We start from the raw sequence: 17215 nt of genomic DNA, 5'->3' as shown, positions 1-17215 counted from the left end.
ACGTTTCCACGGAAAAAACATTTTTGCGACTGTCGATCGAATTGTGAAAAAAAGATACAAAACATAAGGACGGATCATTTGTTGTTGATCTTTCACATCGTTTTTTAGAATCAAAGGAAACGAACGTAAACATTTACGAGGGGGAACATCGAAAAATAATAAATTTGTCAAGCTATAGAGTTATTAGTTCACTGCAGATTTTATGCATTTACGATAAAAACGAGTACGATCGAATGCAAAAGAGTCAAAATATTTTGTAAAACGTTTCAACTACTGTTGCATTATTTTCAATTCGTTAAAATTATTTTTAAGAAATAGATATCGATGCAACTGATACGTGTCTTGCAATTAATACAGGCAATTTTCATTTGGAATTTTTACTCTTTTCATGTACGATATAAAAATGTGAACATAACAAAGCTGGGATCACGAATGTATTTCTTTTCAAGCGGTACATTCGAGTTGCTGCACCATCATCGGCTTTATCCCAAAAATATACTTTTCTATTTCTGTTGCACACTTCACGAGATAATGGAGATATTTATTGAGAAGACCTTACATATGAGAGACACTGTATCACAGAGATGACTCAAGTATAGTAAAATGGAGGTTACACACATGCCTGCGTAGCAGGCCGTGAAACGTAGGTGTATAAAGACGTGTCCACACTTTTAAATGAAATTGAATCCGATGCGGATAATATTTTGCCACGACGTCATTCGTATATCACAAAGAGTCTTCTTCTATTACCCACCTACGTTCAACTTCGGTTTCTTTACCCTCCAAGTTAATAAGTAGCAATTACGCGCTAAGTAATCAACCAAGCGCGGATCGTACACTGACATTTTTTGCGAGGAATCTTACCCACCCTTTGAGAAAATCTTATAACATTCGGATAAACGATAACATTAAAAAATCCAGTGATCGAACGTTAAGGGTTCATCCCGTTGATAAATAAGATTATTATTATTAACATTTTTAGAACGTAGAACGATCGGATTCGCGCAGGAGCTGCTGATAGCCGAAGATGCAAACCAATCTACACCCGCATTTTTCGCGTATCCTATTTTCATTCTTTCACGTTGCTGCACTCTGCCTATAGCATTCGAAGTCGATATTCTATTTTCTCTTGCGTTACAAGTTGTTCGGTCGTGACAAGTGTGAGATCATCTTAAAAAGAGCCGCGTAGCCGCGTGTTTCTGTCGGTGGTGAAGTAAAAATCAGAGCTGCGCGTCCCTCCTTCGCGACACGCGATCAGACCTTAGCATCAGTCGTTGCCGAACCTTCGTCTCGTGAACGTCCACGTGCGGCACAGCAAAGCCACCGAACAATCACATGTAAGTGTTCGCTTTCGATCATCGAGTCCAATCCATCGAAATGTCATTGCAACGCGTTCGGGAAATTTCGCTTGGGAAATACTTTGGCCAGCTACCGCGCTCGTCGAAAAGTTCATTTGCTTCGAAATCCGTGACTAACACTCGGGATATGTGTAGTTCGTGGACGAAGCGCGTAAGAAACAAATGGGATATAATTTATATTCGAGTTTGAAAAAGTTGTCGCGACAAAAACCGGATCACATGTTAGAACGTCAGCAACGCGCAGGATGGTCGGGAATGAAACGGAATGTAGACGTTTTATGATAGAAAGAACCGACGAGGACGTTGAGGCGCGCCTTGAACTGATTCGTCAGGACACTTTTGAACTTTTATTGGAGCTAGTGGAAGAGATTACTTCAATAGAAATCTTCCAGGGCGTTGAATTGGCACAGATTACGGCAATTTGCTAGTCACACGTTGGACGCCAGAAGCTTTTATTTAACACCTTGGTCATTTTTGTATGGGCACATGTCAAGGGCGAGGTTCCGCTCCCGCCCATCTCGACAATACGCTGCCGGTTGATGAAGACCAGCCGACGTTCTTACGATCGGAATAAGGCTGTTGCATTTTCATATGACAAAAAAAGAAAGAAACGAAGAAGCGTCTTTGTACATTCAGTTCTTACTGAAAAGAATATCGACGCTATTTATAATAAACAATCGACCGCGGATTTAATGCTTCGCGAAATCGTAAAAACATTTAAAGAATTTTAAAAACCTGTTGCATTATTTTTAACACGTTAAAATTATTAAGCGAATGTCTCCTATAATCTGCAATTAATGTAGACAATTTTTATTTTGCACAAAAATCGGCGTAACGAAATTACCGAGAAAAGTGATAATGGCAATCATTTTGCAAAAAGATACTCTAACAATGTCGTGATATTAATTTAATGAAATTCTTGCGAGACATCGAAAATGGATTAAATTTTTCGTACAAAATACTGTGCTCTGATATCATCCTTTTTTTTACTGCAACGTTCTGCCATGGATTTTAGCAAAATCTAATTTTGTCAGTTATTATCGCTGCGATTAGATAGGGGAAACCACGGATCAAGGCGAAAAATATAACGCAACGTAAGAAAATCGCGAGTGAAACGAGTCACCGTTGTTTATCCGGCCAAGAGGTTGACAATTAGAGACAAGGAGGTGTCGGGGTATCATCTTAAACGTGTAATTGAATAACGTGTTGGAAAATCACGCGACCAAGCTCGTTCGCGAGTCAATTTTTATCCGTGACTCACATAATGAGTCGCACTGTTCAAACGCGTGGCAAAATTCGCACGTTAGCGCGGACCCTCGCGGCAATTAGTATGAAACGTAAATGCCGGTTTCCACTTTCCACATTTGAAAACACTTTTTCTATCCCGTCAGTTCCCGTCGAACGCGCGCATAAGCCGCGCGCTTATGAGCTTTGCAATGGTAACTGTTTTCCGTTCAAGTTAATATTTTATCCAGACGTCAAGCATGATAAATGCACTTTCGTTACTCGAGAAGCTCTTAATTCCGATCAATGCCGATGATATCACTGAGAGCTGCTGTGAGATAATACTTTTAAGACTACATTCAACGTGTGATAACAATAATTATTTCAATTGAACATTCTAATTGAATTGAAAGTAAAATGAGCCACGCAGGAGATTACATTTCATCGGGTATACTATGAATCTTTATTTTAAGCGGAACGGCGAGAATTTCGCGCATACGTAAATGTCAAGCGATAACATGTGCTCTTGTCCAATCGGTAAAATAAAATAAATAAATGTAAATTATATGTCCAATCGGTAAAATTTCCATTATATACTTTCTATAATGTTACAAAGAATTTTAATGTTCTAAAGAGTTCATGTACGAAATTAATGTAACACAACGTTTACCATAATCACGGTGGATATTTCAGTAGAATAATCGATTCAACAAGAACTACTATATTTAACACTAGAATGGACTGGTTTCTTATTATTTTTTTTTGCAATTCCTCATGTTCAAATAAATCCAATCTCGTCGTTGTTAATAGAACAATGTATGTACATTAGCCGCGTTTAGGGCTCGGTTGTTCTATTAGTGGTTAAAGTCACTAAAAGGAAAGAAACATTTTACGGGTTCGTAAAATGTTTCGAAGCGATAAGCAACAGAAAGTGGTGTCGCACGATGTAATTACTCGATGATCTAATTCAACGTTCCTTTAAAAAACGATGTCATGCGAAGCGCCGGGGACAACTTTTCAAAGAAAGCATCTGTCCTTCGAGCGCTATGTGCAATAAAGAAGTCACGTCAAGAGAAACTGTTCGCGAAGTTGAGTCAAGGCTTTCTGTCGCAGTCGATGATTTCTCACGTGAAAGCGCGCGCTCGATTTTCTTTTCGGGCACTGTATTTTTTTTGTTTCTCGCGACAGGACGTGCGATAAGCGTTCATTCTCTTTCGCGTAGGTACGCGCGTATCTCTGCCACGAAATTCATTTAAACAAAGGCCTCTATATTGAGTGCAGCTTCGAAACACTTCGGGCCCAGCGTCGTTCTATCCTGTGAGTTACCATAGGTTTACGATAGGTGTTATTGAGAACATGTGCTACGCAAACCGTGCTGTTTCAACAAGATTTCGTGCTTATCGTCGTAAACTGTGCACTCTTTCTGGTTTTATTTTCCTAGAATACGTAGTCGCTATTCTTGCGCGATTCTACGTACATATCGATTATTGCAAACACGGATTCAAAGAGATTACTTCAACCATCGCTCGAAGCGAAGACTATGGAAAATAGTCTGCCCTGTCGGGCTTTCTAAACTGTATGCAATACCATTGCAATTGTTATATAATATATATAATATAATATAGAATATATAATATATATAATATAATAATAATAATATAGAATATATATAATATAATAATAATAATATATAATATAGAATATAGAATAATAATAATATATAATATATATAATATAATAATAATATAATATAATATTATATTGTTATATTACATATATTATATCGTTGCAAGCAGGATTTTTAACTCTTTGTTACGAAAGTCTGCAAACATTTTTTGCGTAATATTATGCGTTTAACGATGGTACATGTGCTCTGGACTCGTATTGGTATTTCTACCAGCTATTCTGTCCATCTTTGGTATTGCACGGCCGCCGCAAATGATGCCTGCTCCACTGACCTAACTGCGCAAAGTATTCCATGGAAAATGAGATTTTTAGCAGCGCGTAAATATCACAATAGCTGCTCGTTTAAATTTAGCCTTGGTTTGACGAGCCGTTCCTTTTGTTTACATCTATTTCCTTATACGATACTTAACAAGATAAAGTATATCCTCGATCAATTTCTACAGATTTTAATCACCGTGGAAGTATAATACAATAGAAGAAATTGAAATGGTTGGATATTGAGAACATAACTCTTATCTGAACGTGTCTATTCGTCAAACATTTTTTAAATTGCATGCTTTTAATGCTTGTTTTCTGGGTGATATGGTTTTTCGGCAATGAAATGCAAGGGAAAAATCGAGACAAATTTTGAAACCTGTGTTGTAGGTTACTGTCATCGTCGATACCATAATCCTTATGTCATCCTATGACCGTCTAAATATAACGTCGTCAGTGGCCCGTTTCTGTTATTGTTGACGTCTGTGATTCACATGTGCCGTTACAAACGTTTACAAAATTTGAATGATTCTGGAATAATTTAACAATCGTGATTCTACAATTTATAAAAAGTAAATACAGTTGCAGAAGCTAAATAAATTGTGACGTTACCGTTTGTTGCTTCAAATTATTTCTTCAACTATCTGATATTGTTTAATTATTCCGCAAATTAAACAACGAACGCTGCTACACGTTCCACGATTCTTATAGCATTATTTCGTTCGAATTGTTAAACGGCATAAATAACGTCCACGATCATGTAAGAGTAGCACTATCACTGTCGCGGAGGTCATTGAGAAATAAAGATAATTCATTAATATTATTAAATGTTAAGCATGTTGATCGTCTCAGGCGTCTATTAAAAGAAGTGCATAAACGCGTAAATGAATAATAAGGTTGCATCAAGTCTTTAACTGGATGTTACGTTAAGCATTATGTGCGAAGCGATTTACATTTAATAGCGTGAGTCAAACGATCACTATGTGCAGTTATTCATCGATCATAATAGAGAATGCATGAATGTAATGATGACCGAAAACATTCGTTCAAGCAGTAACTCGGAATTGCACCCCATCGAGCCAAATTGAGAATTATTGACCGAAGATGCGATAATATTTGTAATTGATTAATGAACACGAAGAAAGATAACGATAAGAAATATAATAAACGCGAACTTATGTTGAGTCATCGAATGAACAACCTTCTTATTTGCTGTTCATGATACACAGTTATCTTTATTTAAACAATTTTATGATGTTATGATTCATGGTAATGAAGATTACCTGCCGAAGAATAGTTTCAGTGAAAGTTCTTTGTACTATGTACTTTGTTACAGATTAATTCAAAATGGCCTCCATCACAAGACTTACCATCATCAAATTCTTGGAACTGGTAAGTAAACTTATCTGTGACTAAGCATTCAGCAATCATTTTAATCATTTACGTCACGGTCCATGATATTTTGAATATACAATTCCAATATTCTTCGATGGCAGACGGATCTTTCAAAACGAAGTAAACATCGCGAAAGCAAAGGGAACACTTTTCGGGAGAGAATGTCTTCAGAACGTCCCAGAATGGAGATTAGTATAATAACCGAAGACTACGAAGCGAGCGATTATCTTCTCGTTGTGGTCACACCGTTTGTTAGACCGGAAGACAATCACTGTCTTCGTTTCCGTTACGTTCCTTTAGGCTCGCGTTTAGCGCACGATAATCATTTAAAATCTCTCGCGAAAGTATGCGACTTACTGTAATTATACCGTATTTGTTTGACTCTTTTCATATTTTATTTAAATAAAATGCTTTTATAAAATATACAATTTTTCCAGTCACGAAGAAAGGCTAACATTTTTTGTCATCAGAAACATTATACAAGACACAGTATTTTACAAAAGATTGATAATTGAATGAAAGAAAACTGTCGATAAATTCGTTTTGATTATAAAATCTTGTAACCATACCACGACAAATAGACTGCAGATCTTTATGAAAATTATAATTGAAGAAAATTACTCATTGTAAAAAGAAAATAGAAATGTTGTTAGAAAGGCCTTGTTAGAAAGGCTTTCGTACATTTGAAAAATCTGCACGCAATAACAAATTGAATAAATGAAATATTATGTGCAACAAGTAGTGACACACAATTCTAGGAAATAGGAATACTTAGAAATAATACTAGAATACAATCTTCCATCGTTAGTAATCGTCTCGATGACAAAATACGGAATTACAGTTCAAAACCGAATACGTGTTTCTCGGAATAGAAGAAACTTCCTAACTGGAACGCAATTATAGAATGTTAATGTATTATTTATGACCACAACGTCCATGCTTAGGTCTTTTATCGGCCTACATTCGAGTTTAATGGCAGTCAGCTCACAATCAGACTGATGTAATCAACTTAATATCATTTTCCATAACAGTTTTCCAACGACCATTCTTATAGAATTAATTGAACATTCGAAACTGCATAACACATTTTACGAGTATTCAAATTTTCATGGTATTTCTTTTTTTTAAATTTCAGTTGATAGTATGCATCCTTATAGGATTGGATTATCACTCTTTCAATCCTGCCGATAAACACACAGCAATGATTACTATGGGTACCTTAGGCGGATACTTAATCATTCTCGTGGGGTTATTTGCTGGCAATGTAATGGGGACGCCAGTTAATCGGCGTGTGGTACGTATGCACAAAATTTCCTAATTTACAACTGATTTGTTTAACTTTAAACCTACCGCACCGGACAAAATTGCCGAATTCGCATTTTTTCGTTCAAAATTGCTCAAATTACGGAGACCCTTTTGTAGAAAACAGTCGACTAAATTTCTTAATTCAAACATAAGATATAATCAAAATGGCGAAAGTATCTAATTAAATTCAGTCTTGGCAAGTTCAATGTTAATTTTCGAATTCAGAAGTTTTAAATTGTAATAGATATATGTTCCAGTAATAATTTTAAGCTGAAATAAACCGCTCCTGAGATTTCAAATATTGACAATACTTGACTGAAATCTAACACCATGCAAAACTGACTCATATAAATTGTTTGCCGCAGGACCTCTTCTTCGCCGTGGTCGGCTGTGTCCTGTTCATCATCACCGGCGCATTGAACATCGACTACTTCTTACAGATGAGGTACTCCAAATCTTTCCGTGACACAGGTCTCGCCAAAGGATCGATCAGCATAATCGAAGCAGCATTGTTCCTCGTGGACGCGTTCCTTACGTTCCGAGGAGAAAACTGAATCCAATGATACTTGTTACACACAGTACAATCACATTCCGTGATGCGAAACTGTCGAAATTTTCATTCATAAATACTGCCAAAGATCGAATAAATTACTCCATTAAACACTTCTATGGGAGCATCGTACTAAACCGATTAGAACGATGAACGGTAATGAGCTCACGCGTGAAACATTGCAGAGCAACTTATGAAACAAAACACAGAGTACAAATGAAAATAACAAAAGTCGACAGAATAGATTTTTCAGAGGAATATCAGTATACAGAAATAAATAATATATGCACAACATGCTTACGTTGAATAATCATTTTTCTCATATTCGAAACTGTAATATTTTATAGCAGAAAATATTTATTGAATGATGGAGTTGTGAGTGGTAAGTCATGAAAGTATTCACGCATTGCTGAAAAATCCATAAAGTGCCATAAAAGGGTATGATGATCATATTAACTGGACCATTCGTACTTGCTTGCAATTTTTCGCCTTCAGGTTAACATACTTCTTAAGAGTAAGTTTCAAAAATTTGTTTAATGATTGTTTTAATTGTCATTAAAGACCTTGTGAATTTGTATGTTACATTTTCAATTTATATCTCGCTATGAGATACTTATTGCGTATAAACGGAGTATAATAAATTCGTCAATTTATATACAATCGACGATTAAATAAAAGCTTTATCCAGTGAAACCGTTCACCGAGGTGATGAGCTTTTATTTAATCTGTGTTCACAATTTTCTAATGTAAAATGAGATTTTACATTTACAGCGTTATAATAAGCATTGAACTAATAAGCATCCCATTGCATTAAAAAAAAAATATTTATTGAAACGTTTCGTTCGTAAGCATTCGGATACTTTCGTGAATACATTTGTTCGTGACGAAAAGTGTTTCGTTGAAATAATTTTATCTATTCGGATCCACGAATTCAAATGAAGGAGTGAACGTAGCGATAATTCAAAATTGTAACATTCATTGATGATACCAAAATATCGATACGTTTAACTAGAATAAGCTGCAGTCCCTCTCTAATTCTAAGGCCAGTGAAAGTTGTAATCATTATTGCCACGCATAAATTAATTTACAATCGCGCTCTACGCCCAATAACGGCTACCGTGCGAAAGCAAAACGTGTTTTTTTTACCAAGTCATACTTAGAAAGCTGATTCCTTACATTTTTTATACGCATGGATGTTACACCTTTTTATAACGATATTATCCAACGTTTCTTCTGGTTTATCTGTTAACTTATATATTTTATACAATGTTTAATAAATACGAATATATCACCCTCATCAGGATCATAGATCCTGATGTAACACCGAAAATTTTAATATGTAATACATGTACCTGTGTGCAGTTATTTAAAATAAATTCTATAACTTTGTAAATATATATTTGTCTTCAATAAAAAGTAGCTTAGACCAATGTTGTATTCTTAAACACCCATTTAAAATCAAAAACATTTCCGCCTGATCTGGAAAAAATTAAAAAATTTTAAATAAATTCAAATTTGTTTAGAAGATGAAAAATTTGAAATATTTGCATAAAATGTTTCTGAAACAATGTTAAACGCGACTGAAATGATCGCTTAAATATAATTGATAATGTATCCTTAAGTTCTAATTTGATTCTAAGTTAATTATAATTTTAAGTTTATAGTTAATATATTATAATATTTACATGTCATAATACATAAATAATTTTCATAACGCTAACTAATTACCACGTAACGTGGATCATTAAAATACATCTTCAACATCGAAATTTATATTAACAAAATAGTTGCTAACACAACTAGACGAAAGTTTGTTGTTCTTCCAAAGTTAACGTATTTGCTTAAAGTCGATCTATTAATTGAAAATTGCAGTAACAATTTTATGGAAATTGAAACCTTGTAACCGTTCTAGGCAGTATCACGCAGTAGTTTCGATATCTCGAGTGGTTCAAGTCGACAGAGGGAGAACCGGAGTCGATAGTGTCGGTAAGGTCGATTAACTGCAACAGTCGATCGTGCATGATTGCGTGTGTGCGGATTGCACCGCCGCTTCGAGGCAGCAGTTTTATTTACTAATTAGAGTGCCGATGTGCGGTAGGAAGCGTTAAATGTGCGTGGAAAATGTCGAATCCGGGCGGTAGTAGGAGGAATGGGGCCATGAAGATTCGTTTGACGAGTGAGTTTATCAGGAAATCACAATGATTCGATCGGCAGAGAAGTGTGAAAGTCGGCCCACAGCCGACACAACACGCGTTGTGATCCTTTTCATGCTTTGTATTTGTTGTGTGTATTCGTTAATATGGCATCATCGTAAACCTTATGGAGGCTCTAAGCTCCCAGAAATGTCAAGCAAACCTTTCCAAATAACAACCTTCGCCCGTTGCTCGTACCATAACGAAGAGGCACGCGAAAAGGTTTGACTAGGGTTTTCGTCCTTTGGTTATGGCAACTCCCTATCGGAGGTCAAGACCCCACCGCGAGCACTCCGGGAGACCGTAAACCAAAAACGTTAATTTCGATGAACTTATTACGCTAGCATTTATTCTCCCTTAATTAATAATGCTTCTCACCGAGCCACAATCGCCGCGAGCATTTTTCAGTTTATACTCGCTGAATGTTGATTGATTCAATGAGGAATATAGCCGAGATCAAATCGAATATGAATAGGTCTAATTAAGAAACGTCAGACGCCTAGCGCTGATGCTTGAACCCACGATTCCATTAAAATGAATATTCTTAATACATCCGTACGTTTGATGTACGTACTGTTGATAGATTAAAACCGTGCATGTTCTTTAGAACGAATTTTTTTATTAGATCATTTTAGCAGATTCTTGTTCTTCCTTTATCTTCGTTTTTTAAATGTCTGCAATATAGATTTTAGTACACTCTGTTTCTAGATAGAAGAGTGACTTATAAACATAATATTCGATTAACTGTCTTAGGTAATGCTAACATTGTATTTACACATTGTTAAAGGATAATGCTTAAAAAATTAATTCAATTTCTAGTTTTATCAACATTAATTTCGTTTGTTTCTCTGTGTCTGTTTATGTGTAATTGATACATGTTTGGTAGAATAAGATTCATACAAAATAATGTATAATCTAATTATGTGAATTTTACAGTTTTATGTGCCCGTAATCTTGTCAGGAAAGATTTGTTTCGTGAGTATCCTGTTTGCGAAAAAGTAGTAGGATATGTGAAAAGCAGTGAAATATAATAGATTGGTTTTAGGCCTACCGGACCCTTTCGCCAAGATCACAGTAGACGGTTCTGGTCAGTGTCATAGCACAGATACATGCAAAGCAACACTAGATCCTAAATGGAACCAACATTATGACCTGTAAGTATCTTTATTGCTATATGATTGTAATTATTTGGAAAAAACGGTTCATGTTTTTTTCTAGATACATTGGAAAGAATGATGGCATTACTATATCAGTGTGGAATCATAAGAAAATTCATAAAAAGAAAGGTGGTGGGTTTTTGGGATGTGTACGAATATTATCCAACACAATTCAAAGACTCAAGGATACTGGATGTAATTTGCCTGCTGTAACAATTGGAAACAATATATTGATAAGGCATAATTGTGAACCTTTTATGTTTTACAGACCAGCGACTAGACCTTTGCAAAGCCCACTCAGATGACACTGACGTTGTTAAAGGACAAATTGTTGTATCCTTATTGTCACGAGATGGTCACAATGGTGCTGTGAGCAATACAGTAGGTCATAATGCTGTGGTAGATGTTCTTGGGGATCTCAGTTGTCCCACTGATCTGCCAGAAGGGTGGGAAGAAAGGAGAACTCATAGTGGACGTCTCTATTATGTCAATCATTACCTCAGAAGTACACAATGGATTCGTCCAAATGCTCGGTATATTTTTGTTTTTTACAAACTAATATGTGGCTCCTCGAATGTAAATGACTTATACTATATGATTTTATATCAGGCCTAACAATGGTATTATACCAACTACACCCGAGCCACCACCACTTCCGTTTTCGGAATTTACTTCGCCCAGTGGTAGTGGAAGCCCTCCTAATCTAACCACTGAAAGTCCTACAAGATGCACACCTGAATGGAACGGTGAAGGAACGCCTAGTAGAACACCCAGCAGAGACAGTTCTACATCAAACACCCCAAGAAATACACCAACGACCCAACAACAGAATAGAAACATACAAAATCAACATAATACAAGAAATATGACACCGGCGTCGTCAAGAGAACGTCGACCAGTAAGAGCATCTGATGAACAAAACGGCAATCAAAGTGGGAATGTTAGACCAGATCGTGGTACTAATAATAGTCAACCACGGAGGCCTAATCGAAGTAATAGAAACAGAAACAGCGTAACAGCTAATAACGAGATGAGATACGATCCTCCGCAACCACCAGATTTGCCTCGAGGATACGGTGAGTATTATGTTATTAAAAACGCTTCTAATTGCAGGACATGTACAAATTGAACGAAGAATATAAGAAAATCAATATTTCACAGAAATGAGAAAAACCCAACAAGGTCAAGTGTATTTTTATCATGTACCAACTGGTTCGTCTACGTGGCATGATCCTAGAATTCCTAGAGATTTACCAGCCAACGAATTAGCAAGTGAACTTGGACCATTACCTAGTGGTTGGGAAATGCGACAAACGCATAGTGGTCGCGTTTATTTTGTCGATCATAATAATCGAACTACGCAATTCACTGATCCTAGACTATCCAGTCAAATTATAAGCAATCTATTAAAGTAAGCTAACAATACATTTAATTATCAATAATATAATAAGTACAGCTTATTAAGTGTTTTTTCTTAATTATGATATTTTTTTATCACAACAGTAGGAGACAAAATAATAGTACAACTAATCAAACAAGTAGCGCAAATAATTCACCAGCAGTCACAGCTGCAAGCGAAACTACAGAAACAGAGACACCAACATCGCCAAGTATTCAATGCAATATAGTTCAACAAAGGCCAAGAACAGAGAGTGGCAGTAACAATAATTCACCAACTTGTAAGTCCGAAAATAATGAAATAGTATTACAATTTTTAAATACTTTATTTTTTTAATGTTTGTTTTTAAATGTATTCGGCTTGCAATTTGCTAACGTTATCATTATAATTAAATCCTAGGCTGATCAAAACAAAAACATATTTGTGCATCGCACAATTTTATCTTATCTCGTCACGGATATCTATTCAGCAATCGCTTCCTATTCATTAGTCAGTCTTTAGCGACATGTCTTTCCGATTTGGACACTATTTACTTGTTAGAGCTCTGTATTGTAATTAGTGTTTGTATTATGGTTGCAATAGATATAGTAACTTCATCTACGTGCTCTGTACATTTGTGCTTCTGATTTTAGTGGAAAATACAACGAGTCAAAATGCGCAGACCGTATCTGAATTGCCAAAGGAACTCATGGATAATGAACTTTTGCCGAAATACAAAAGAGATCTAGTGGCGAAATTAAAATGTTTGAGGGCAGAATTAAATGCTCTTCAACCACAGAGTGGACACTGTAGGCTTGAAGTATCCAGAAATGAAATTTTCGAAGTGAGTATTGAAAAATATCGTGAGATAAGTGAATAATATAAGCGAGATATGAAAATTGTGGTACTTATTCTAATTGTCTATACAATTTTTCAGGAATCGTATAGATTAATAATGAAAATGCGACCAAAAGACATGCGGAAAAGGCTTATGGTAAAATTCCGTGGTGAAGAAGGCCTCGATTATGGTGGTGTTGCTCGAGAATGGTTATATTTACTATCTCATGAAATGTTAAATCCACAATATGGACTATTTCAATATTCGAGAGATGACAACTATACGCTTCAGATTAATCCAGATTCAGGAATAAATCCGGAACATTTATCGTACTTCCACTTTGCTGGCAGGATAATAGGAATTGCTGTTTTTCATGGTCACCATATCGACGGTGGATTCACAACTCCGTTTTACAAAATGTTGCTTAACAAAGCAATTACTCTAACTGATATAGAAGGGGTCGATCCAGAATTACACAGAAGTCTCACGTGGATGTTGTAAGTAAACATGAATTATTCTGTGTACGAGAAGAGAAGAGAACATGTAAAAAGTATTGTTACTTTCTTGACAGAGAAAACAGTATAGACGGAGTTTTGGATGCTACATTTTCAGTAGAACACAGTAGTTTCGGAGTATTAAAAAATCACGAGCTAAAACCAGGCGGCAAAGACATTCCCGTAACTGAAGAAAATAAAAGGGAATATGTCCGCCTATATGTAAATTATCGCTTCATGCGAGGAATTGAACAACAGTTTCTGGCATTACAAAAGGGATTCCACGAACTAATTCCACCGCAACTGTTAAGACCATTCGACGAAAGAGAATTAGAATTGGTTATAGGTGGTTTGGGAACTATTGATATTAATGACTGGAAAATGCATACACGATTAAAACATTGCACACCTGATACGCCAGTGGTAAAGTGGTTCTGGCAAATAGTCGAGTCTTACGGAGAAGAAATGAGAGCCCGACTACTTCAGTTTGTTACCGGAAGTTCCAGAGTTCCCTTGCAAGGTTTTAAGGCTTTACAAGGTAATATCATACATATATTCAGAATATGTTTAACTGCTTTTTCTTTCTTTTTTTTTATATTGGCTTGTACGATTAATATATTTTTCATAGGTTCAACAGGAGCTGCAGGTCCACGTCTGTTCACAATTCATGCAGTCGATGCACCTAGTGAAAATTTGCCAAAAGCGCATACTTGTTTCAATAGAATAGATATACCCGAAAGTTATCCCAGTTATCAGAAAATGCTTGATAAGCTTACACAGGCGGTTGAAGAAACCTGTGGTTTTGCTGTTGAATAAATAGGTAAAATACGTTACCTTATTTTCTGTATAGTATATACTCTGTTTCATAGAATCACTCAGAGTATACATTTTTATAGCAGGGAATATTCGTCGACAGATTTTTACTGTCGTTAAATTAAAAATTAATGTTTGAAGTACCAAGAGATGTTATCTAAGAAGAATAAGAAAGGAAAGAGCTAGTACTATAAAATGAAAATGTTAATACGTAGAATGTCAGTGATATCTCTGACAATGTTTTTTGTACAAATATTCAAATGGCCTTGGTGGTTGTAATGACTGACAAGCGACTGTCGATTGGTATATCATGTATGTAAACACTCTTGTGATTTTCTCACTTCGTCCATGAACATTTAAAAAATGAATGGTTCCTCAGAAGTTCTGATTATATTGGTCTCTAGCTATTTATCATTCAATGACTGATAGTGATGTGCAAATATTGCAGTTTCATTCAGGTAATCATTTTGATTGGCCTAAATTTTTTCAATTTTATTTATAGTAATCGAGTTTTCCGTCATAATTATAGTACCAATAATTAACTCATAAGATCACTATTAAAGAATTAACTTCATTGTTCAAGGTATGATAGATGAATCATGCATGCACAAATATGTATGGAAAATGAATTCTTTCACAAAATGAAAAGCATTGTTCAATTCTAAACACGCTCATGTTAGTATTTTGTATTAAACAAAAATGTAAAAACATAGTCGACAAACAACTTAAGAATCTCAGAGTGTTCAGAATTACTTAATACGCATTATTAGTACAAATCAATTTTCTTTTGTGCAATGTTCTTTCATTCTCGAAAGATTTCAGTTTCTCTTGAATCAAATGTAGTAACAATATGCACTGTCAATTAATACTTCTACATTAACTATCTCCGAAGTAATAGAATTTAGTGTCAGATTAATAACGTATACTCAAATTCACGCTACTATAATCAGATATTGAAAACATGTGTTGGGAATCTAGTATTTTACAAATGTATTATAACACAATGGCTCATGGTGGCTAAGGGGAAAATACAAAATTTATATATACATCATGACCTTAAACGCAAGTGTTACGTTTATTATTTAATGAATATATTTTATAGATGCTTTCATTTCTGTATAGGAACGCGCTGATTTTGCATCAACTATGATAACGTATTAGCGTACATTTGAATATAAATAAGGAATGTTTACTTAACTACTAGTCAACGTTTTTCTCATGAGTGATAAGTATACGAAAACTAAAGGAAAAAAAATAATACCTCTCTTTTTTTGCTCTTCTCATGAAAAACACTGACTAGTAACGTGTAAATGCTCCGTACGTTAAAATCCCGTTATCGAAAATAAGAAAGCGCGTTTCAGCATTAAACCTATTTTTGTTGCAATACAAACAACACTTGCGTTTGGGAGTTTCGTAACGCAATCAGCAAATTTTGTTATCGCTGCGTTATTCGTACGAATCGCAGATTATTGTTGCTAGTTTAGGAGCCGACAGCACCGAATGCGTTAATAAAATATAAATAATAAAGTTTAATATAAATTAATACCAGAAGCGTATAACGTGTACGCCAAGTTCTAGTGTAGGTTGAATCGTGAATCATGTACATTAGCTTTAATTTAAACACGGTATAGATATCTAAGGAAAGAGTTTATTCGACACATTTATGTAAAGTTAATAAATTTTGCTCGAATCGACTCTTTTACTTTAGGAATTCACGAAATAATCTATACTTTACTAGGTTTTTTAGTAAAGCGTAGAGAAACTTATTTATCGCACGGATCCTTCATTCGGTCTCTAGTATTTACTTCTATTGTAAAGATCTAGCGGCTAATAGCACGAATCATCATTTCGTATTATTATTACATTGTATTTTATTCTGCACATAACTGTGATCAAACATATCGTAAAAAAAGGAAGAAACAGTGGGGGACACTTATCAATGGTTTGTTCGAATATTCCACATGTACTCGTATGAGTTGTGAAGCGACAAACCTTTGTATGAATACTTGTTTTAACATTGTTTTTATTTACGTTACATCATCATCTTTTATATTTCACCTGTAAAAGTATCACCCGTTTTTGATTTTGAAATACGGTCTGACTACTTTGCCTTCATACTTTTGTTGTATATGTTTCACCCTTTTGACGATTGATATTGATAGTGATCATGAGAACGTTCATGTCGACATATTTGTAAAGTTCTGCGAAACAGTATTACCCGAAATTTATGATATTACAAATTTTGAAAAGTGCAATGACTCCTAAATATTCTATTTTTGTTTGCTTGATATTAAATCTTTTTAAGATTGCACTCAAGTTTCTTTATTAATTTCTTTATAATTTGAATTTACATATCGTGAGTAATTGGGCATTCATGATGTTGAATTGCTGACAACTACAATGAGGGTCTCCCACAAGTTTCTCATATCGCAAACTTTTTTTAATTTCTATTGCATCTGACGGGAATAAAGGCCTTATTAGTGCCTTGGAGATGATGTCAATGAAAAAAAGAACAAAAGTTTTATGTCTATTATATTTTGGAATAAAAATAATGCTGCATGCCATTTTAA

General features: G+C 35.2%; 2 protein-coding genes across 6 annotated transcripts; both read left to right on the top strand.

Moving 5' to 3' along the window:
• The first annotated feature begins 1181 nt into the window (after positions 1–1181).
• Positions 1182–9203, top strand: LOC117225448 (protein snakeskin). 2 transcript variants are annotated; one of them, XM_033479020.2, is made up of 4 exons: positions 1182–1337; positions 5860–5915; positions 7054–7212; positions 7589–9203. In XM_033479020.2, the coding sequence occupies exons 2-4, from the start codon at positions 5871–5873 to the stop codon at positions 7775–7777; spliced, it is 393 nt and encodes a 130-aa protein (XP_033334911.1). In that variant the 5' UTR covers positions 1182–1337; positions 5860–5870; the 3' UTR covers positions 7778–9203. The 2 variants fall into 2 exon arrangements, with proteins under 2 accessions (XP_033334911.1, XP_033334913.1); XM_033479022.2 differs by lacking the exon at positions 1182–1337 and adding an exon at positions 4950–5095.
• A 567-nt stretch (positions 9204–9770) lies between these two features.
• Positions 9771–17215, top strand: Smurf (SMAD specific E3 ubiquitin protein ligase). 4 transcript variants are annotated; one of them, XM_033478873.2, is made up of 13 exons: positions 9771–9949; positions 10902–10940; positions 11011–11119; positions 11184–11317; positions 11391–11655; positions 11732–12198; positions 12284–12533; positions 12626–12801; positions 13154–13344; positions 13438–13835; positions 13910–14370; positions 14461–14652; positions 14732–17215. In XM_033478873.2, exons 1-12 carry the CDS (start codon positions 9895–9897, stop codon positions 14646–14648), a joined length of 2733 nt encoding a protein of 910 aa, XP_033334764.1. In that variant the 5' UTR covers positions 9771–9894; the 3' UTR covers positions 14649–14652; positions 14732–17215. The 4 variants fall into 4 exon arrangements, with proteins under 4 accessions (XP_033334764.1, XP_033334765.1, XP_033334762.1 ...); XM_033478872.2 differs by having other exon boundaries at positions 9772–9949; positions 14729–17215; XM_033478874.2 differs by having other exon boundaries at positions 14470–17215.

The sequence above is a fragment of the Megalopta genalis genome, chromosome 2, assembly GCF_051020955.1.
Source record: "Megalopta genalis isolate 19385.01 chromosome 2, iyMegGena1_principal, whole genome shotgun sequence".
Lineage (NCBI taxonomy): Eukaryota > Metazoa > Arthropoda > Insecta > Hymenoptera > Halictidae > Megalopta > Megalopta genalis.
The sequence above is the reverse complement of the archived record's forward strand: the minus strand, read 5'-3'. Positions and strand labels throughout refer to the sequence as shown.